Source organism: Dermacentor andersoni, chromosome 4 (genome assembly GCF_023375885.2).
Source record: "Dermacentor andersoni chromosome 4, qqDerAnde1_hic_scaffold, whole genome shotgun sequence".
Classification (NCBI taxonomy): Eukaryota; Metazoa; Arthropoda; class Arachnida; order Ixodida; family Ixodidae; genus Dermacentor; species Dermacentor andersoni.
Genome location: NC_092817.1, coordinates 91,565,497 through 91,589,083, shown reverse-complemented (window position 1 = coordinate 91,589,083; position 23,587 = coordinate 91,565,497). Strand labels below are relative to the sequence as shown.

The 23,587-nt window shown below is 48.8% G+C and overlaps 1 protein-coding gene across 6 annotated transcripts in view; it reads right to left on the bottom strand.

Annotated features, from left to right (window-relative positions):
* LOC126536467 (glycoprotein 3-alpha-L-fucosyltransferase A) overlaps positions 1–23,587 on the bottom strand; it is a 159,191-nt gene that overhangs the window by 12,037 nt on the left and 123,567 nt on the right. For 3 of the 6 annotated variants that reach the window (XM_050183439.2, XM_050183440.2, XM_055074026.2), the window contains exons 2-3: positions 4,703–4,795; positions 2,892–3,197 (exon numbers count right to left, since the gene is read on the bottom strand). In XM_050183439.2, the coding sequence (XP_050039396.1) occupies positions 2,892–3,137 (246 nt within the window). In that variant the 5' untranslated portion in view covers positions 3,138–3,197; positions 4,703–4,795. Of the gene's footprint in view, positions 1–2,891; positions 3,201–4,702; positions 4,796–23,587 lie in introns of all 6 variants that reach the window. The other 3 variants (XM_050183441.2, XM_055074027.2, XM_055074025.1) reach the window with 2 other exon arrangements.

Genomic DNA, 23,587 nt, shown 5'->3' with positions numbered 1-23,587 from the left:
ACAAAGCCAGAAATGTATACAGCCAGATTACACGGCTAATGAGAACTGAGCTTGCTAATTCTATTCAAGTTTTGTATGCAAAATACTGGGTGATTGTCTTTCTCTTATGGCGATTATACGGATGTTCGAGGCGTGTTTGCGCCATTGGCGTTCTCTGATTGTATATACCGACGCGCATGTGTGGCCCGCACGGTGAGGGTTAGGGGGTCTCCAGAGACATGCGCAGTTTCGCCCGAAAGGCGAAGCATCGATTGCGAGAGCAAATTAGTACACAGCTATACGAGGTAAGTACAGTAGTTTTATCGGCCGTGTAAACTTGGAAACATTCGCTTGCTAACTGAATTACTAATGGCGCACGAAATTCAGCCACGATCGTCAGTTCCCCTTGCGATTGGTCGCGAAATGCGCAGTTGCTGCAGGAGCACAACGCCGCCCTCCCTCCCTCACATCCCACCACGGCTTCTCGTGCGACGGAAGACGGCGCGTTTACTCTCCGCTTTCTTCGTTCGCGCGCGCCAGGTTGAGCCGCAATCGTCGGCTTCCCTCGCATACTTTCACTCGCTCATGCAGCATACGACGCACGGCGACGGTGCTGTCGCCCTTGGACGTTATACGGAACACCACGGCGACGGCAAAAATGCGCCTGGAGTGTCCACATAATTGCTATCGTAATACACTGCCACGTGGACGCACCCGCTACCCTTAATCGGCGCTGGCGGAGCTAGGGCAGCGTTCTGCAGCTTCCGCTGCGCGCTGAGCAGCTGTGTGCACCGTGGTGCATACACTTATCTGAGGGAACGGAGAGTCGAGGTAAATCTAACTCTTTGGGTGATGACGACGGCCAACGGCTTTCCTTCCGTCTCATCTCGTGTACCATCAAGCTGCGCAAGGTCCCTGCAGCGCTGTTGGCGGAGCTCCATGATCAGGCCAACTTTCTGAGACGCCTTCAACGCAACGCTAAACCTTGCTATCAGAGCTTCGCCTGCGACAGTTTGATAACAATTATACGGACACTCGAGGCGCGTTCGTGCCGTCCCAGCTAGCGCCATCATCAGCGTTGTCGTGGTGTCCCACTGTCGACAGCACGGGCGCAGCTCGGGCGCCGAGATAAAAATTAGAAGGGAGCGTCACGTGTTGGCTTCTTATGATATGATTGATAAAAATCAGTCCCTTCGGTTCGCTTTCTTCAAGTATCTGTTGGGAACGACATAGGACGAATCAGTGCAGAACGATTGCTTGATGATTCATCAACGTTACCACGAAGCGAGTAATATTTTGAATGCTCCAGCAATATTTCGGGGCCTATTCCTACCCGAAAGCTACCGCGCACATTGAGGCCCGAAGCGTCAGAAGAGCTTGGCTTACCGACGCTATAGCTGAGTGATGTCGTGCTCCCCCCTACTTCTTCATCCATAGTCTCCGTGCAGAGACGCGGAATGTGTCTGGCTGCAAAAGCGACTAAGTGGACGCACCGTCATCGCTCCGCTCAAACGGCTCGGTGGCGGATCCAGGACAGCGTTCTGCTTTCCGATGCTGGCATGAACGCTGCGCGCACGCATACTAAACCATATCTAGCGGTCCTGCTGAGTTGCTCTGTGTGTGCACTGGTCTGAGCGAAACAGATAGTAAACGGCGAGCTAACCTTATCTATTATTTCCTTTAGTGCTGGCTAACGTCGAGGTATTTATGCGCAACGCTAAACCTGGCTATCGCTGTCAGTGATTCGCTCTTTGGGTGAAACTGACATATTCCTTTAGTATGGTGCCCGGTGGGCACACCGCGTATCTGGCATCGACGGACTTGTACGAAGGTTGGTGCCTTAGCACTGTCTGCAGCACTTTAAGACCAACGCTTTGCCTATAGTCGGGCAGCTCATTTCAACAAAATGACTACCTTCCATTTCTGACAGATTGAACGTTTTACGTTTCGTCATATAGTAGCGTGTGACAAGCAGTAGTGAGTATCATATTGCAGTTACCATTTTGTTACTGCTAAGCGCAAGACGCGCCTTCATATATCGGACCTTTCTCAGTTGTCCCGGATTCTATAGCGAAAGAATCTTGTCTAATCAGATTGCGGATGCAACGCGAATAGTGGTGTACGTTCTAGAACGTACGCGAGGGCAGCAGCAATTACTGAATTACCGTATTTACTCGAAAATAGGTCGAACAAAGATATAGGTTGACTCGACCCCTATATATTGAACTAGCCGAGAAATTAAGTTAGGAATTGGAATATATGCATGACATGAAATAGGCATATCAAATGCTTTGAACATGACGCGCCTATATTTACGCAAGCTAGGCTAGTAAATCTCGCTAGTCATGCAACAAGTGGCATCCTCATCGGATGCTTCGAAAGCGTACGCGTCGGATATGTAGAATTTCTCAAAGCCAATCTGCATAATCTCCAGATCGGCCATACGGTGGGCGCGACGGAGCAACTATATACGTTAGCTCGATACTTTTGCTAGGCTCGCTCACGATTATAGGTTGAGATTCTTTGGTAACGAAAGTATAGGTCGATAGCTAATTTTGGAAGATATCTTCAAGAAAGAAAAAAAGGAAAGGTTGACTTACATTAGAATAAATGTAATACGGTGGAATGTTACGATAAGTCCTGTATAAACAGCCGGCGTATTTGACCATGCGCATCAGATTTCAACTACGGACAACTGCGCTTTCCGCTATCGTTGTGCTTTCAGTGCTACTTCTCTTTTTGGACACAAGTTCGCCCAGTAAAGAGATTCTCGACTCGCAGCTTTTGCTACTGTCTCGTTCTCCGCTGTCACCACAACGCGATAGTATTCACGCACAACTACTTTTCCTTGCGTCAGGGAAAAGTTCCCGCATGTCTTGCTCTTTGAATGACGGCTGAACATGGACACTTACCGCCTTGCCTCGCGCGGCGTTGATCCTGGCCGCCAGTTGCGCGCCCTGTGCCGGTGCTTGTCCAGGGAGCGGCTGCGGGTCCGCGGCACGCTGCCCTCCGATGGCGTTGACATCGCGCGGCGCAGCGTCGGGCAGTGCGGGCGCCTGCTGCTGCTCCCGGAATCCGATCAGCAGCACGGTGCAGAAGCTGAGGCCCGCGGCCCAGGCGAGTAGCCGCCGGAGCCGGAGCTTCTTGGCCGGGAACATGCTACGCCATGGCAGGCCCCAGCACTGCCACTGCGTTGTCAACGGCGGCTGGTGGCAATGCTGCTGCGCACAGACACGTGGCTCGCGTGGGTGCGCAGAATCCGGCACGGTAACCAGATAGTAACACCGGCTGCAAGTTTCACTCTCATCCGGCTATCGCGACAGCCGTTCCGTTCTGCTTTAAATGACTTGCGGGCTAGAGGTGGGGCTGCAAGCATCTGCTCGCTCTCGGTTCACAGCCAACTAAAGGGTAACGGAATACAAAACTGCCGCATCACGGACGGAAGAACGCGTTCATAAAAAGAAAAATTGCGAGCGGCAAACCGCTATATCTACATACTGCAGAAACACGTGAAGAGTGCATAGTTCATCAGTGCGAAAGGCGTCACCCAAAGAAACAAATCAAATTAATACTGCGCAGAAATGTGAGTTTAAATCTTACGTGTAGGCGCTTGCTCAGCAGTTCTGCTTAACGATCCCCCTCGTGGCATTTCCTTCGTTTCAGGGCGAAAACTAAGTTACTGTTTTCAATACGTACAATGTGTACCACTTCATATTGGTCCTCCCTGCACTAGTTTCTAGCCTGTCACGTGAAATTCGCGTCTTACGCGCACAACGCGCCCAACACATGTTCAGCACCAACCGTGCTTCACAGACACACATACGGCTCCTGAAAGCGCACTCGTGGGCTCACTGACATACGACACCCGCTCGATACGCGAGTGCGGAAAGGTCTCGCAGTATTCGAGACTGGCGGCCACGCGCACGCGTCTCGGGAGACTTTTGGTTGACAAGGGCGTTTCTGCAGGTGGCTAGCGTGTGTGTGTGTGTATGTATATACACACAAACAAACGCACACACAACAAAGGGAGCGGACACTGAAAGGCGGAGGGCTGGGCGTGCGGGCCCGTGCGGCGACCAGGTGCGACGCAAAGTAAGTGGCGCGTGCAGACGCATCACTCAGCGTGCGGCTTCAGTGCACGCGTTTGGCCACTGACTCATTTACAAGATGACTGATATTACAGAAGCGAAATGGAGGCGAAGTGATGTCGTTCCACTCGGGGAAGTACTGTCTTAGCAGTGCGACAGAACAACAAGGAGAAAGAAAGCTCCCTAAAGGAATAGGTGTCATGCCCACGAAAGTAGCAAGAAGATACAAAGGGAACCCGCACGGGTTTCTGAGAAAGATGGCTCCGCGGTTGAAAAGTCACCTTTGTGGTCCGGGGATAGAGCCTGGCCGGGACTAACGCCTTTCGAAATTGGGGGGGGGGGGGGGGGGTCGTGCTCTACCGCCTGAGCTAAACTGGAAGCTATCAAATTGCAACATGAGGCTAAATTTAAACGATTCGTTTAAATGCTTCACTCGCTTCACCTATTCAGAACTTGCGCTTAGCTCAGGCGGTAGAGATACCGCCCCGGAAATACGCTGGTACCGGATTCTGTCCTCACACCGAGACACAGTTTTCGCACGTCAAGCGTCCCAATTCGCGAGTAGTAGCATTATTAGAGTTAAGTTGGTGACACCAGGCGGCGCCAAGTCGTCGTTGCGCTTTAGTTGCGCTTACCTTGACCGATGCCCGACGGCCTGGAACCCATGCGTGGTTCTTGCTGGGGCCGTGACTCCCGGACGGCCGGAACCAATACCACTGCGTGCTCCTCTGCGAAGTAAAAGGCGAGATAGCGTGCCACTATTAGTGCGCTTGAAGGAAGCTCGTCGATTCTGAAGCTTGAAGGCGCGGAACACTGTCAATTATTGAACTGTAGTCACATTTAAATACTCGATTGTGCGCCGTTTGTACAGTACCATTTGAGGTTGTGTTTTTGTTGCTCGTATGAATATTTAATTCGCAAGAGCTTTTAGAAAAGCGAATATGGTGGCGAGAAAGCAAACAGTAAGCAAACACATACAAAATAATAATCTGAAACGCCTCCCCCCAACCGTACTTTTATCACTTTCCAATTCCAAAATTCTGTCCTCGAGAGGCATCGACCCGGCTTCGGAATGTAATCTTCGTGGTCCAAGGGATAAAGAGCGTCAAACAACGACGAGCAACAGTCCTGTTTCGCAGGCTATAGCTCTGACGCCTATTCGTTCGAGGAAGTCGGATAACAGTAATCTAGTTGTGGCGACCGCAGAGCATGGGGATCGGCCAAGCTTTCCCTATCGTTTCGGTTCTACTATATCTCCGTCAAACTTCGACATTGAAATTCGTCAGAATAAGATTACGCGGAAATAAAAGCATGCTCACAGTTAACGCTAGAGATGCGAGTTATATTTGTTCTCTCTCTCTCTCTCTCTCTCTCTCTCTATTAGAGCACAGCTCTTAGGCGCCCGTTCCTGCTGCGAGCGTCGGCGGCGTAACTGAGCGAACGAGTACAGCGAAAGATGAAAGGGCGAACGCCGAGTGGGATATGAAAGAAGTGAGCCGTGAACGGCGGAAACCGATGAGAGTGGTCCCTTCAGTGACCTGCGCGCGGGTTACTGGAATCATGCGGACCCGCCCAACCACTCGAGGCGTACTTGTAATTGGTATCAGCCGGACCGCTGGTTTCGAGCCGGTCTGTTCGCGTCAGCTCTCGCTCGCGCTTGTTTGGTTTGCTTGGTTTGGTCTGGTTCGAACTTGTTTCGATTGCCATGGTTGCCGATGAATTGTTAATACTTTCTGAAAGCCACGCGGCACCAGCGATTACACTGGAACCTTCGACGAGTCATGCATAAAAGCCGACGCGCTTGATCCGCAGATCAAATTTTCGGCGACCCTGCTACATGTCTCTCTCAATTTCTTTGCTTTAAGATATCGCGAAATGAAAACACGGATAGAGCTACGCTCAAATTTCGCATTAGAGAGCTTAGAGATGCGCCGGTTAATTTTTGAAGAGTGGTCACCAGCTTAGAAGTGGTGGAATGAAAACAAAAACAGACGGAGCACGAATGGGAAAACTGTCTCTGTTCAAGTTTAGTTTAGTCAGAGATTAATGAAGCAGAGTGGGCTCGTGCTCTCTTGCACGAGACTTAGCACCACTAACGCCTTTCTTCGGTATCATATACAAGCACCGAACATACCGCGGTCAGCGGAAGCATTCATATTACACTCCTGTAGCACACAACGGGCACAAACATGGCGACGGACGAAAATTGTCGTCTGTACGTCTCTTGCAGCGAATGTGAACACTTGCACTTACAGCGGGCGACAGAGGTACACCTCTGCGAGTCACGCCGTTAGCTTCCGTCATGACGCCAGCGCACGTGACGCTACCTGAGAAGTTTCGTCGGCACCAGGAACGCTTACAACAACAATCTTGAGCCACTCTTCCACCGAGAGTTTTCAGCGACGCCTAGCCTTTCAATGAGCCCCAGTGCGAAGACGGTATTGCCTTACAGATACCCCCCCCCCCCCCCTCCCCTTAAAAAAAAAAAAAAAAAAACAGAAGAAAGAGGGATAAAAGAAAACACTCCTTCCTCGCCCAATAACAAAGCCTGATATTGTTTTCCGGTCGTAGCCATTGGCTCCCACTCGAGGACTTCAGTAGTAATGTATGCGCAGCGTCAGCGAAAGGGTCATATTCCTTGCGGTTAACGCACACGTGTGCGACCTTAATAACGAGGCGAATTGCTACACGTGTGTCGCGTGCAACGCGGCATCGGTTGTCGATACAGATATGTCGTGCTCCGGAGCTGTCCTTGGGCAAACAGTACGCAGAACCATCATCAAGGCTCAGGCGAACTCCCATCGCGCACACGGGTTCCTTGGGCCGTGGTCCGAATTCCGCGAGGGCAGCCCCTTCCGTGTCGTGAGCTCGGTCGCCAAAATCTATACGCTCTACGGGAATGGGTGTTTGAACGATCCTGGAGCTCGCCTTCGGTGCAGCGGGGCGCTCTATAAAGGCCGGGTGGTACTTGTCCTCTGCACTGCTAAGCAGGAAAAATACGAATATAAAAAGAGGGGGGGGGGGGGGGGGGTTAGAGGCTTGTCGTCAGTATTTCTCGTTTCCGTTGACCACATTAACCTTTACGTGCTACACCCTTGGCCTTTCGTGCCGACAACGCAGGATGTTCACTGACGTCCTATTTCCCAGGCGTCAGCTGCCGTTGCCCCAGTAATCACGCGATATGATCTTGCTGCGCAAGAAAATGCATCTTATTAGTACTGCACGCGGCGTGCTCGATTACCCGTATAAAAGGTACAGAGTTTTTGTTCATAAAAAGTTACACAGAACTGAGAATTGTCTACAAATGCGTAAGCATTCCTTGGCTCGGATGTTACCTAGCTCTTACTTTTGTTTCCCAAATTTAAGTTGGCCCACCCTCAAATTGGAAGCTGGCCCACCCCCAAATCCCAAATTTCAAGTTGGTCCGAACCCAAATTTCAAGTTGGCCCACACTACTATAGGCTTCCTCATGCATATTCTATTGAGCCCTATATGTATCTGTAGGGGTAAAGTGTCACGCATATCGCGTTACGAACACGATTTTGATAACAAAATTCTCTCGGACCATTTCTTTTTGTTTCAAAATTCTTCCTTGTCGCTTATAAAGCTGCCAATCATCTACGTTTATACTACTATAACGATTAAATGCCTTAACTTCGCAAATTAAGCATTTTTGTGCAGTCACAAGGCATTACAGTTTTCGCGTAACAGACAGATTTTGCTGGGATACTCGGCAGAGAATGCTTACGTTATCAAATGCCTTGTGTGTGTGTGTGTGTGTGTGTGATTCTGGTCCAGCGCCAATTTCTCTGGAAAGCATTGAACCGGCGGGACTCTAGACCATTTTTAGAAATGAAGATCGTTACCCGCCGTGGTTGCTCAGTGGCTATGGTGTTGGGCTGCTGAGCACGAAGTCGCGGGATCGAATCCCGGCCACGGTGGCCGCATTTCGATGGGGGCGAAATTCGAAAACACCCGTGTGCTTAGATTTAGGTGCACGTTAAAGAACCCCAGGTGGTCGAAATTTCCGGAGTCCTCCACTACCGCGTGCCTCGTAATCAGAAAGTGGTTTTGGCACGTAAAACCCCATAATTTTAAGAAATGAAGATCGTTGGCCCATGGTCGTACGCGTCGATGGCGCAGAAAGCCACAAAAGCGTTATTGCACTATACTTCAAGTCGACCAGTATTGGCGACTGTTTGTAGACTCGGTACGAACCTTCAGATGTGCGCGATACCGTGCTCTCTCTCTCTTCATCACCATACCCCCTTCCCCCAGTGCAGGGTAGCAAACCGGACGCGCTTCTGGTTAACCTCCCTGCCTTCCCTCTCTTCTATTTCTCTCTCTCTCTCTCCATCTGGAATAGCGGGATCTTTAGTTGCCAAACTTCCCATACTCTCGGAGTTAGCAAACAACAAAACTATACAGCATATTGCCACGTGTACTTGTATATCTCTACCTGGCGACCACGTTTCACCGCCTAACAAATGTTATCGCACAGCGCAGGACGCGCCTGCGTGTATCGGAAGTTTCTCGAAAGTTATCGATTGTTTTATCCGCTGTCTGTTTTTACCGAACCTTGTGTTATCTGATTTCATCGCGTGACGCGAATGGTGTTGGACTTCGTGGAAGACACGCGGGTCCCAGCGATTAGTCTGGAACATTCGACGACTGATGTATAAAAGCCGACGCGCTTGACCCGCTGATCAGATTTTGACGATCGCCGACTGTGTTCGTCGTTGTCGCCGTTCTTTAAATGTAGCCTGTTTTTGTGGGCACAGGTTCGGCCAATAAAAGTTAGTTTCGTCTTTCACAGTATTGCTACTGTGTTCTTTATACGTCACGACCACGTGACAATATGCTTTCCATCGCAGATTATTAAAAAAAAAGCATTTAACGCCAGCACCCACGTTCTGCTAAGAGCAACAAAAACCAACGAAACTTTGTCATGATGTACCCCTCATAAAAAATAATAAAAATAAAGACAAAAAATAAAAAGGAATGCAGCGACCAGACGACCATATAGAAAAAGAAAAGTTCATTGGACTTGGAACCTGTTGTGCAAGTTGATGCGTTCAGTGACTGACGTGACTGACGCGACGCGGACGGTGGACCGGGGGACATTTTCGACAAAGCGACGCACTGTGCGGCACAACCAAAAAGAGACAAACTGGCCACGCGCACGGCTTTGCCTCTTTTTCCGCGCACACACTGCTCAGTCACGCGTCGCAAAGCGGCTGCAAAATGGCTTTCGGAAGCGCTTTGTGAAAAAAAAAACACCGAATTGTCGCTCCCGGCGGCTGTCGCTGCGCGCACTCTCTTTCTTTATTTTAAAGCCCTGCCCGCCGGGGGGGGCTTTCCGGTCCGCGCCCGCTTTATGTAAACCTAACAAAATAATAATAAAACTGTAAATCTTTCTTGAACGACGTGACATCCGGCTCCTGCAGCGGTTGCACGCGTTTCGTTACGCGGCACGGCGCGCATGGTCTAGGAGCCTCTGGCAATGGTGTTGTGTGGCGCGCTTTGAGGCCTGTGGTGGACGCAGTGTACCGAAAATGGCTCGCCGTTGTCCTTTTCCTGCGAAGGGCACACGCCCTGTTAACTTCATTGTTCGAGAGAATGACGCACGTACTTCCTTAAATAAGCTCACCCTTCCGAGAGCTCTGCGTTAATGATACGAAAAGGAAGCACGCCCACGTAGCCCTCAGCGAGTTCCTCATCGCGGCGACTCGGAACAAAGGATTGGAAAACAAACTGCTATTATGTTTGGGTAACGCGTATACTTTAGGCAGCATCCTCGAGTTCGTGCCCAGCACAAGCGCAGCTTGGATCGAACCCGGATGCGGCGGTCGTATACCGATGGGGGTGGAATGCAAAAAAAAAAAAAAAAAAAAAAAACGCTCGTGTGCCGTTAATTGGGTGTACGTTAAGGCACCCTATGTGGTCCAAGTTAATCCGCAGTCCCTCACTACGGCGCGCCTCATAATCGGATAGTGGTTTTGGCTGGTAAAGCCCAAGAATATATATATATATATTTTTTACTTCGTGTTCGACGCGTCATCCGATGAGTCGTTTTCTGTCGAGGCCAGTCCACATAGGAATCCTGGCCGTGCCACGTTTTCTTATCAGCCATACCTTTACAAGGTAACCTTCTGTATTGTACAAACGACCGCAAAGGTTTACAGGACACACCATATGCGGAAGAGCTTAATTTTCGCGAAGCCTAGACACATAGCCTCGAGTGCAAGGTTTGAAAATGTAGTTTTTGCAACCCATCACGACGACCGATTACATTATTAGCGTCATGCCTTAACAGAGCAGAAACTCACATTTGTCGTGGAACTCGTGTCCCGCAAGCTTTTGTCGCCGATTGTTCGCGAGTCCATTTTACCGGACAATGATTGCGGTCAGCTGCTTGCCGCACTTTAGTGAAACATGGCTTGAACAAAACCATGTTTTTTTTTCTCATAAATTGCTCGCACCATTCCGATCCAATTTGTAGAAATTTCGTAATATACCAATAAAATAGCGTAAAATACTTCGATTGCTGCTTTGCATGTGGAAGTATTTCATGAAGACCTGAAATTTTGCCGTTGTGCTTACATGTGTCAAGCCATGGTTTTAACGCGATAGCGTTAAGGGCCTCGTGTCGCAGAAAACCTGGCGCCGGCGTCCCCGTGAGCGAGAATTCCCCTATATATTTAGGTAGATGTACATGCCATGCCTTGCTATATGACATGCGGTGGATGCAGGTTATAATGCATTACCATTATATCAGTAAAGTTGCTCATACCTTGTCTGACACCTTCGACAAAGTTCTCGTGTTGAGAACAATTTCTAGGCGAGCTTGCTCAAAACTGATGCGGCACTGCCGAGACGCCATCCATATACCGAAAAGTTAAACAAAAATTAAATTATGGGGTTTTACGTGCCAGAACCACGATTTGATTACGAGGTGCGCCGTAGAGGGAAACTCCTGAGCAGTCGCACGTTTTGTGCGACTGCTGACGCTTTGCGTCAGAGAGACATTCTTTGAAGGCGGCGCGAGAGCTTCACAGGTCTCGAGCTTGAAAGTGTGGCACATTCTCGGCGCACGGCAAAGCTCCACCTGTGCGTTATGTGTGACTAAAGCGCTGCTCACGTTCTTGCGGGCCAGGAGCCTTAATGAAACTTTGTAAATATCTCTACAGTATATATTGACACGTGGACTTGTTTATATTTTACGGGTGAGCGCTTTTCACCGTGAAACAAATGTTATCGCTCAGCGCAGGACGCACCCGCATGTATCGGAAGTTTCTCGAATGTTATCGATGGTTATGTCGTCACCAAAGCTCGTGTAATTTGATTGCATGTGCGACGCGAATTGTGTAGAACTTTCTGGGAGACACGCGGCCACCACCGATTACTCTGGAACGTGTAGCCCGAAAAGTAGGGCGAAGAATTGTGCCGGTCATTCAGTTGTAAGGCACACGTTCGCTATTTCGGTACTCGGACATTTCCCAACAGCGCTATGCAAACGCATAAGCGTCGGGTTCGCTCTCAGTGTGTACCACATATCCGTATAATTAAAGATTGCCTTCTTCTGCCCGAATTCATGAGGCATTCCTCGCACTAACTTCACAATTCACGCTATGCTTAAGAAAGAAAGCGCGCCAAGAGCCTTAGTTAATTTACTCAACACACCGCATTTATCACTAGTACTTTAATGAATAGTTTAATATAGGGCGATTTGTCTGAAGAGTCCCACGAACGCACGGTCGCGTATTTCACAAGAACTCGCCCGTCGCGAATACGCGATTGTACTAGTCAGTTGTGCTCGAATACATGTGGAAATACGCACAAATGATCTGAAGTTGTTGATTTGCGAGTATATCAGAAAACGTGTTTTTCTCGTTTCGCTTGAAAAAATGAAGAACCCGAATTATTATGAGCACGGCAGCGCAAGACAAGACGCTGACAAGAAATCAGAACAGGCGCGGTTCGCTTGTCCCAGTCTCGTCTTGCGTACCGTATACTTGCAAAGAATCATTACACACTAGCCCGGTTGCTAGTTGCATTGATGAGCCAGAAGCCGCGTTCACACTGATTCGACAATACATAGCGTATCAAATTTCTTAGCGCATCTCGGTAACACTATTCGACAGCGGTCACGTGTGGCGCATTCCCCTTTGTTCGAAAGAAATCGAAACCTATTTCTGCGGAGTGCGTTTGGCCAACGATTGCATAGAGAAGCGCGCACGGCATCAATTGTCTCAACTTTTCCTCACTCTACCGATGTGATACGCCTGGGTTGAAGATGCACTTGCGCCTATCTAACATCCTCTCAGGCGTTAATGCAATTCCCGCACTGCTGACGACTAGCCCATTTGTTTTCACTGCCGTCAAATCGGGCATTTTTTTCGCCACTCTCGCAGTCACTGGAGTTCCCCGGGCCGGACCACTTAACTGGCTACACTCACCCAAGCGGCCCTTCTCGTCCCTGTACCGCAGGGTCCGATAATGCCGCCACTGAATCTCCTGCACCGAACGGTCACCTTCGGTCGCCGATTCACGGTCGCCTTCGCCCCAGCGCCGACAGTCTCGCTCGCCCAAACCCCGTCGATCATGTTCGCCGACTGCCTATACGGACGCTGCCAGCAGGAGAACTAGACGATGTAGCGCCTCGGGGTAACGCTGCATTGCTCCCTACGCCGCCAAATCCTCTATTGACGCTGCACACTCACATGAACCTTCTCGAAGTACAAGTCGTCGGTGTTCCTGTGTCTGCTCTTATGGGCACTGGGGCGGGCGCATGTATCTGTCATGAGCTCTGACCTTCGCAACTGCCTGAAGAAAATAACACCCGCCATGACGCCTGTTGTCCGTGTCGCCGACGGCTGAACAACCCCCCTAATTGGTATGGCTTTGTGTGTCCCCATAAAGAAAAAGAAAGCAAAATAAAGTGGGGAAGCCCGCACCACCAGCTAGGTATGGCAGGCGTAAACCAATCAAAATAAATGAATAGGGGAAGCCTATGGCATCCCAAAGAAAATTTATAGTAAAGCCAATTATTAAAAGAAAAAACGGAGGCCAGCCTGTAGAAGTTTAGAAGAAAATATTGAGCACGAAGAAGAAGAGAAGTAGTTAAGCATAGGTTGGAAATTGTGCTCCTGATTGCTTTCATTTCGCCTTTCCTCTTTCTTTTGCTGTCCTTTTCATTTTCTATTACTGTTCGCGCCGGGAGGCGCCCCCGAAGACCGCCGAGACGCGGCCGGACGGGTCGCAACCAGTAGGTGTGGCGCCGGAAATGCAGGGATCGCGGACACCGACGCCGGGGACACCGACGTCCGCGTCTCCTTTGCCGATCGCTCCACTACCGTTTTCTTCACAGTCATCCCCCACTATCATCACGACATCATGCTCGGCCTGGACTTCCTCTCCGCACAGTCTGCTCTCATAGACTGTTCAGCCTGTACTCTCCGTCTTGACCTGCTTGTTCTGGATCCCGCCGAACCACCCTCCAGTCGCCTGAGTTCCGTAAACTGCGTTCGCTTGCCACCTTCGGCACTGACTTACGTTGACTTTGTGTCATCCCCACCAGTGTCCGACGGTCACAACATCGCGGCTCCCATGCAAAACGTCCTCCTTACATATGGCATCACAGTAGCTCATACAGTTTTATCTATTACGGCGAATAGAGTCTGCCTGCCAGTGGTTAATTTTGGCTTGACGACACAAGTGCTGCCGCACGGGATGCCTCTGGCCCAGCTTTGCTCATTCGAGCATCACTCAGTAGCATCTATTGCAGTAGACGACAATTCGATCGACCCTCCTTCACCGTCGCAGTCGGCAACGTGTACCATCGCTGACTTACAGAAAATGGTTGCGCCCAACTTGCTATCCGAGCACGCTCATGAGCTCTACTGCGTTCTTTTTTCATACCACGATAGCTTTGACTTTAACGATCGTCATTTGACTACAGCTGTTAAACATCGCACAAATACCGGCGATGCCCCTCTTATTCATCGTCGCCCGTATCAAGTGTCGCCGGCTGAGCGCCAAGTTATTCACGCAGAAGTTCGCAGAATGCTCGCCAAGAACACTATTGAACCGTAGTGTAGTCCATGGGCGTATCCTGTTGTACTGGCGAAAAAGAAAGATGGCTCATGGCGATATTGTGTGGATTATCGGCACCTTAACATGGTTACAAAAGAGGACGTGTATCCCCTACCACGTATTGATGACGCCCTTGACTGCCTCCACGGTGCTCACTATTTCTCGTCTATTGACCTTCGCTCCGAGTACTGGCAGATTGCCGTGGACGATCTAGACAGCGAGAAGAAAACCTTTGTAATAACCGACGGTCTTTATCAATTCAAAGTGATACCGTTCGGTCTATGTAACGCTCGTGCCACATTTGAACGCATGATGGACTCCCTTCGTCACGGTTTCAAATGGTCCACGTGCCTGTGCTATTTGGATGACGTTATAGTATTTTCCCAAGCATTCGCTACGCACCTCGAGCGCCTCTCAGCAGTCCTGGGCGTTTTTCATCGAGTCGGTCTGCAACTCAACGCATCAAAGTGTCAATTTGGGCGTCGCCAGATTACTGTCCTTGGACATCTCGTTGATGCGAACAGAGTTCAACCGGACCCAGGAAAAATCCATGCTATTACGCCCTTTCCTGTTCCGCAATGTGTCAAGGATGTTTGCAGCTTTATCGGTCTTCGCTCCTATTTCCACCGCTTCGTGAAAAATTTCGCGGCCACAGCACGACGACTAACCGAGCATTTGAAGAAAGGCGCCCCTTTCAAGTGGGGCGATAACGAGGCCTCTGTGTTCTCGCATCCAATCGACCTTCTAACAACGGCACCCGCTCTGGCCCATTTTGATCCTTCTGCGCCTACCGAAGTCCGTACTGATGCCAGCGGCCACGGAATCGGCGCAGTACTAGCACAACGCCTGCGCGGTAACAACCGTGTTATCGTGTTATCGCTTACGTCAGCAGACTCATCCTCTGAGCGCAACTAATTCATCACTGAGCGTGAGTGTCTGGACCTAGTTTGGGCGGTTGTGAAATTCCGTCCATACTTATATGACCGACCCTTTTCAGTCGTCACGGACCATCACGCGTTTTGCTGGTTGTGATCACTGAAGTATGCTACAGGAAGACTTGGTTGCTGGGCGTTACGCCTCCAATAATATTCGTTTTCTGTCATCTATAAATCTGGCCGTCTCCACAGGGACGCTGATTGTCTGTCTCGCTACCCGGTCGATGAGCCTGAAGACGCCAACAGTAGCACCGCCAATGGCATTTTTTTCTGTGTCTGCCTTCGCTAGCATCGCCGATGAGCAGTACTGATCGAGGCCTATCGCATCGAGCACTCATCGATCGTCTGCACTCTACATCTATCGACACTTCCGTTCGCCGATACGTCCTCCAGGGTAGCATTCTGTACCGAAGGAACTTCCTCCCTGGCGGATCGGATCTTCTTCTTGTCGTGCCCAAACGATGGACTGCGCTCTTTGAGCTCCATGACGCACCCACTGCAGGGCACCTTGGGTAACTCGGACGCACGACCGCGTCCGCCACCGCTTCAATTTACCTGGTCTCTCTTACTCGCTCCTACGCTATGTTGCTACCTGTGATTCCTGCCAGCGTCGGAAAACGCCTCAGGTGCTACCAGCCGGTCATATACAGCCGATTTCCGTCCCTGTGGAACCGTTCTTTCGTGTTGTATTAGACCTCCTCGGTCACTTTCTCACGTCATCTCCCGAGAACAAATGGGTAGCCGTTGCAACTGATTACGCCACCCGATACGTCATCAAGCGGGTTCTCCCGACCAGTTGCGCCACTGACGTCGCACACTTTCTCTTGCATGACATTATGTTGCTTCATTGTACTTGAGAGAGCTGCTTACTGACCGTAATCGTAAATCCTTGTCAAAAGTTATCGCCGACATTGTGCGCTCCTGCTGCACTCAACGCAAGCTGACCACCTCATACGATCCTCAAACCAATAGACTGACGGAGTGGTTCAAACGTACCCTCACAAATATGCTGTCCATGTACTTTTCGAAGGACCACCATGACTGGGACACTTCCTTTCTTTACGTCACATCTGCGTACAATTATTCTCGGCACGACACCGCCGGATTTTCCCCATTTTATCTATTGTAGGGCCGTGAACCCACTTTGCTCCTTGATACGGCACTTCCTCCTGCTGCGACCTCAACAAGCGAGTATGCGTGCGACGCCATCGCCCTACGCGACCGTGCCCTTCAGCTTGCCCGTACTCGACTGACGGCCTCGCAAACCACTCAGAAGCGTCTGTACAACGTCCGCCAGCGTGATGCACAGTTTTCGTGTGGTGCGCTCGTTCTCCTCTGGTCGCCCTCTCGCCTTTCAGAGAAGCTCATTTCGCGATGCACTGTGCCCTACCGCGTGCTGCGCCAGGTGACGCCAGTGACGTACGACATTGCTCCTGTCAGTTCGACCTCACCCTCTACTCTGGCATCCAGGGATGTCGTGCACGTCAGTAGGCTGAAGGCCTACTACACTGTTTCCGAGCCTGGCCTTTAGTTGCTCCGGGACGGCGCTTTTGCCACCGGGAGTAATGCTACAGTCTAGTATTTACGATGAAGAAGAGGCCAATAGTGCGAAGACGACGACGACGATTTGAGGCTAGCGTGGGCTGTTGCCTCTTGGCCAAGTGGGGCGTATTCGTAAATATATTTGTATATAGCTTCCAGTCTGCGTCTTCCTACGTAACAATATTGATGTTATGAAAAACATCTATGGCATACCGAATTAATTCAAGCAGGCTAGGTGACTGTTTTCCACCGTCCTCTTTCAAAGGAAATGCCATTAAATCATCATCATCACTATAGCCTCGCATCGTGCCAGTTGACACATGCGCGCTGCGTAGTATAGATACGTACAAACCTTGCATTGCAGTTCCGTTATATTCCACCAAGTGTCCCGGCACGTAGCAGTCACATATAGCAGTTGCATGCTGCCCGTAGCTGGACCTGCTTAATTCAAGCAGGCTAGGTGGCTATTTGTCACCGCCCCGTTTCGAAGGGGATGTCAATAAACCATCATTATGGTCGTCATCGTCGAGAGCGACGCACGGTGCCACGGGGCAAGGGATGTGAAATGTGCGCCACGTAATCTGGATACCTGTGTTTACTCTTCGGTACACGTTATGGCGCCTCCTCGCAAGGTACGCACCGCTGCTAAAGAAGCGAATCATAGAGCTACGCTCGCGGCTGCAACCAGGCAACATCGGGCTCGGCAGACCGCTGTGCAGAGAGCAAGACAAGCCGCAGCAAAAGCCGCAGCACACGTCGCAGTTGGTTGTCGACGCCGGGAGGACAGTTCAGATCCTTCTCGTGAAAACGACGCACAGAGACTTCGCCGCGAAGAGACTTCGCCGCGAAGACCCTGTATAGTGCGTGGTGCCGAAAATGGAGCTCCTATGGAGCCGCTCCTCCAGCTTACACTGTGACTGTGCTGCGTGTACCGCGCAGGCCTGTGACCTTTCTTTCACTTTTTTTTTGTACAAGTCGTTCTCAATGACCTGCAGGGTATATATGCGATTGTGCGTCACTGTAAGACTCTGAGTGGTCAAAGCTTGAAATGTGGAAGCGGAAGTACCCGTCGGATTTGAACACGTTGCTTACTGTGCGGAGTTCGTTTCCTATTGCTTTCTCCACTTCGAAAAAAACCCAGAAAAATCAAAGAAAGAACAGAGAAATAGAAGGAAAGTTCGGTTATGGGCTAAGTTCATCAGTATCGCACTAGTCTATAGAGCGAGCGGGCAGAAAAGAATCAGATGTCCTTGCCGATATATAGGCGCATGTACTTCAGAGATAATACTCGCAAATGCAACTGGGGACACATTGGACGTACGAGCTCGAGAGGGACACGCACACGTCCACTTGTAAACCGCGATGCTATGTAACGCGGCTGTGGCCCTCAGTGTATACATCCAGGAGTCCGCTTGTCTAAAGCATATACCTCGAAGTAAGCAGCTGCCAGGCTTATTATTTTTTTTTCTGCTTGGTATGCGTTGATTTTTTTTTTATCAGGCCGGTTTTCCTGAAGCTTCACACAAACTGCGCCAGGCTGCATTCAAGAGTTGGCCCCGGCTGTTATGTCACCTCGCCCCTCAACTGTAGTGTACTTGCCACACGCACGAGCGAAAAACAGACGTGCCGGTTAGTGCGCTACAGGATGTCTCCACTTTTTAAACCATATGCGCACATGTACAAGAAATGCTGGTTTATTTACCTAACTTCCGGGTGAAAGTGACTGCATGCGCAGCTGTTTCTCCCATGCATCGTCAAGCTCTGCATGCATACCAGTGTGTAGGGCGTAGGATATGAATACGGAGCTATGTACGGAATAGCGCGCGGCATTTAATGCGGCATATAACACGGCAGTAGCGCACACTAGTGCTGCTTTTCAAACAGTACCACAGTCATGCGTGGCACTGAGTCAGCTGGTGAGCTAGTTGAACCTTTTTCCAGTTTTCCTCGTCTCTCCTCCCGAAATATTTTCGTCGCAATTTTGTAAAGGAAAGCAGAAGAAAACGAACCAACTTGAATATATATATATGTATATATATATATAGTTGTGGATGAGGAAATAACGCTGGCCCCGGTAGTAAAAGTGCTAATTCAACGTACGTCGTACTGTCTTTTTCTTCATTATACATACATACATACATACATACATACATACATACATACATACATACATACATACATACATACATACATACATACATACATACATACATACATACATACATACATACATACATACATACATACATACATACATACATACATACATACATACATACATACATACATACATACATACATACATACATACATACATACATACATACATACATACATACATACATACATACATACATACATACATACATACATACATACATACATACATACATACATACATACATACATACATACATACATACATACATACATACATACATACATACATACATACATACATACATACATACATACATACATACATACATACATACATACATACATACATACATACATACATACATACATACATACATACATACATGCCGATCCGATGCACTATGGGTTTGAAGGTTTTATTGAAAGATATTTGAATACAGGAAAGTATATGGTGAATATTAGTACAGAAGGAGGTCTCACAGTTTAAACTGTGGAGGGGACCTGCTTTGCTAAGTACAAAAAATAATCAAATACAGACAGGCAGTGGTGTTGCAGATCAGTGAGACAGTATTAGCAAAGATAAATTAAGTAACGAGAATACATAACTTCATTATAGAACATCATTATACAGAGAAATATACATAAAATAAATTAAGTACTAGACGGTTATACATGATGTAACGTGTAAAAAGCAAAACATGGTTCGTTGTCAATAAAGGTCAGTTATTACTAACAGGCTGTTGACCACAAGTGAATTTTCAACGCTTTATGCAATGAGTGTTCTGAATGGACGCACTTGATGTTCATGGGCAATGAATTCCAAAACATTATTCCCGAAAAGAGCGCTGTCTGCTTGCCGTAATTTGTGCGTACTTTAGGTGATAACATATCATATTGTTCCGAGAATCTTGGAATCTACCGGAATTGATGTTATGCGAAGCACTTTGTAGGTATATGGATATAAACAGCACCGTTTGACCTTCTTGAAGAGTTACCAAATGGACGAACATGCTTTTGTAAAGCAAGTGGTTGTTAATGTGACGCTAGCCGGAGTGTCACGACAGGAGCAAGACAACGGCGATGACGATAGTATGACTGACAGTTCTTTCTTTCTCTTTCTCTCTCTCTCTCTCTCTCTCTCTGCCTCTATTTTTCTTTTCTACTCCACCGCGAAAGAAACAGTATGCAACTGTTCTGATAATACCTGGGCCGATCGCGGTAGAATGTCGCGCAGTCTTCGCAGCGTTGTCAGCTACGAGAAAAGGACTGGGGATTGTGGGCCACGCCCGAAGGCGGTGTAGCCCAACACGGCGCCTCTCTCTCTCTCTCTCTCTCTCTCTCTCTCTCTCTCTCTCTCTCTCTCTCTCTCACACACACACACACACACACAAACACACACACACACACACACACACGAGAAGAAAGGTGATTAACCTAGGGGCCCGATTACTATTAATCACATCATAATAAGCCAACAAACAAGGACAACATAGGGGAAATTACGTGTACTTAATAATTGAATTAAAGAAATGATGAATTAATGGAAATGAAAGCGGGATTGTCCTCCACCTGCGGCAAGTTGTTGTTTCATCCACTTTCATTTCCATTAATTTATCTTTTCTTTTAATTCAGTTGGTAAGTAAACGTAATTTCTTCTATGTTGTCCTTGGTGTCATTGTTTGTTGGCTCCTTATGATATATATATATATATATATATATATATATATATATATATATATAATGAGAAGCCAGTAATGATACCAAGGGCAAGAGCATAGGCGAAATTACTTCTACTTACTAATTGAATTAATGGAAATGAAAATGTATGAAAAAACAACTTGCTGCAGGTGGGGAATGATCCCACGTCTTCGCATTACGCGTGCGTTGCTCTACCAATTGAGCTACCGCGGCGCCATTTCCCATCCACTTTCTGGAGTATTTATTGTTTGCTACTAGAAGTAACCCTGGAAGTGTTAGCCAGCGCCAACACTCATAAATTTTGGTAGTGAATGTGGAGCATCTTTTCTACCTCAGGCGTCACGAGTACGTGATAGGACGGGGTAGGTGCCGCTAATAAAACAATTTTCACTTGTCTCTGGCCCATCACAAAGGCGACAGTTAGCAGAAGAGACAAATATGCCCTTTTTCTGTAGGCATGCTTTTACCAGTACGGTTTCACTATGAAGTTTATATAGGATCTTTTTGCAGCAAGGACATATATACATTTTACGACCTCGCTTTACTACATTGTGGCATGGCCATTTAATGTATAGTGATCGGTAAAATGGAGGCGGAAATAGCGTGGACAGTAAATCTTTGTATAACGTTTTACGCGACACAGAGTACAAGTATTCAGTGAAAAACCGAACTGTCAGGAAATGAACCGCCACGTAAATTTATTGCATGAACCCCCACAAGCATAAACGCAAAGAAAAATTGGAAGAAACAACTAAATCAGGTAACGCATTAACAAGTGCGACTTGCATGAATGACTGAATTCTAGGATGCGAATTATCACAAAAAAGAAGAAACGAGACACAATTTGCTGCACATAGAGATGTGCTAAGGTCAGCCCACATTCACTAAAAAGTGGTTCATCATACACGCCTTTTAAAACAGTGTTTAAAACAGTGCCGACAGCAGCAAACGATCTTGCGACGCACGCAAGCGGGGTCGCTAGCGCATCCCGTGCTCTTGCACAAGATGTTCCCAACAGAGCATGACACTTTATGCCCTTTTTGCAGACGGTCAAAAGGCACTCTAGCACACATCATTGCAGAGTGCACTAAGCTCAAGAACCCCCCACCATCCCTACCCCCCACCCTCCCCAGCCCCAACCCCCCCGAGCGATGGGAGACCTTGTTGTCCAGCCCCGACCTACCGACCCAGCTCGCGCTGGCGGCTAGGGGCCAGGAACTGCTGGACGCATATGGGACCTGAGAATAAGGTTCCACCCCATCTGGTGCCAGCGAGCACCAACCGTCACTAAGCGCTCAGTTCAAAAGTTGATTCTCTCTCTCTCTATATATATACATGAAGAAGCAGACGCAGCGCAAGGCGCGAGCAGATCTCAGGCATCCCCTCCCCCCGGAGGAGGGAAAGGGTGCGATCACCTGTTCGCTCGCTTCGCGCCTGCCGCTTCCCGCCAGTTCAGGCCCGGTAGTCAGATAGGGAGGCCGCGGTAGGCTCGTTCTGCCTAAGAGCAGGCTGCGTTGAAGGAGCGGGAGCGGGCCGCGCGTCGTGTGTTCGGCCGAAGAACAGGTGGCGTTTGATGAACACCGCCGGGAACTCTCTCTAGAAAGGGCTCGTCGTCGACGTGCCGACCTCGCCGCGAGGGACCGCGAAGCCGAGGCGTTACGACAACGAAGAGCCGCGGATTCCTAGCTTCGCTTGTACCCCTCTTCACAGTAGTGGAAGGGCGGCTGATTTTTAAAAAATTATGCTGCATGTCATCTTGGGCACCTATATTTGTACTGATTCGTTTCTGTACGGGGTAACCAAAGGCGCTATAACGTAAAGCTATTCCAAACTTTTCTATTCCAATTCTGCAATCAGCCCTCCGCGATTGGTCAAAAACTTTCTTGGACCACCCCCACTTCACCCGTCTGTCACGCGACGTCACGAAAACTGCGATAGCTCCCCATCTGATATGACGCGTACACACTGATTATGCACGATTGGACCGAACAATAGAAAAATAGTTATTTCTGATTCGACGCCTTTTCGCCATTTGCCTTCGGCTATTGGCCAAAAGTTTTCGTGCTGCATCCACTTCATCTGCCTGTCATGCGACCTCACAAAGCCGCGAAAACTCACCGCGTCAAAGTGACGTGTACGCGGTAACGATGCATTAATATGCCGAACAAAACCGAATTTTCTTCTGAATAGCCGCAGGCTGCCCCGTTCCGAAAGGAATAAAAGATTGCTGCCGCCGATCGCTCAGGCACTGGCTACTCGCACCTGCTGGACAGCTTGGGTTTGTTTGCGCACAATAAAGCTTTTTACGTGGCTGTGTAACGCTTACGAGCACTTTCGGCACGTTTACAACATCGCTCTGCCAACTCTTCTTTGCTGAGGATCCGTTTTAGCGGCATTATTAACCTTCCGTTGCACGCCGCAGCGATTTTCCACCAGCCACCGCAAAGTAAGGGAAAGCGGACCAATCGCAGAAGCCGGCACCACCCTTTTAATCCAGTTATCGACTTTCAGTGCACTGGCTCGGCCCCATCGATTCCCTCTCCACTTGAGCATGCTTCTCGCCTCTTGTCAGCCAATTAGATAAGACAAGCCGCTCAGTATAGGCAATGTTATTCGTTTTTAAAGCAAACAAAAGTGACCTCCTATAAACGAGGAAAGTTTGGTTGCTCTGTTCAGACAACCCTGAGGGTGACCGCCCGATGCTTGCGTCGGCGGCTACGCAAATTTGACGTCAGGAGAATGGAATAAAAACATACTGGAATAGTTTTATGTTATAGCGCCCCAATTTAATGTTTTACCGAATTTTTAAAAGTCGCCTGTTGCAGATCATATAATTCTAATCGTTGAGTTGGGTTATTGAGAGACGCGGATATTACTTGCACGAGAGGTCGAAACCCACACTCAACTAATCAATAAAAAATCACCAATTAACTTCATAATTATTTACTTTACGGCACATATTGCAATTTACGAATTGCGGCCGATGAGATTGCAAGGCGTATCCACTTGGAATCAATTTCCAGAATTACACTTCCAGAATTTCGGAGATATGCGCCATCAAACTCGGCATAAAAACGCACTGTGCCGCTT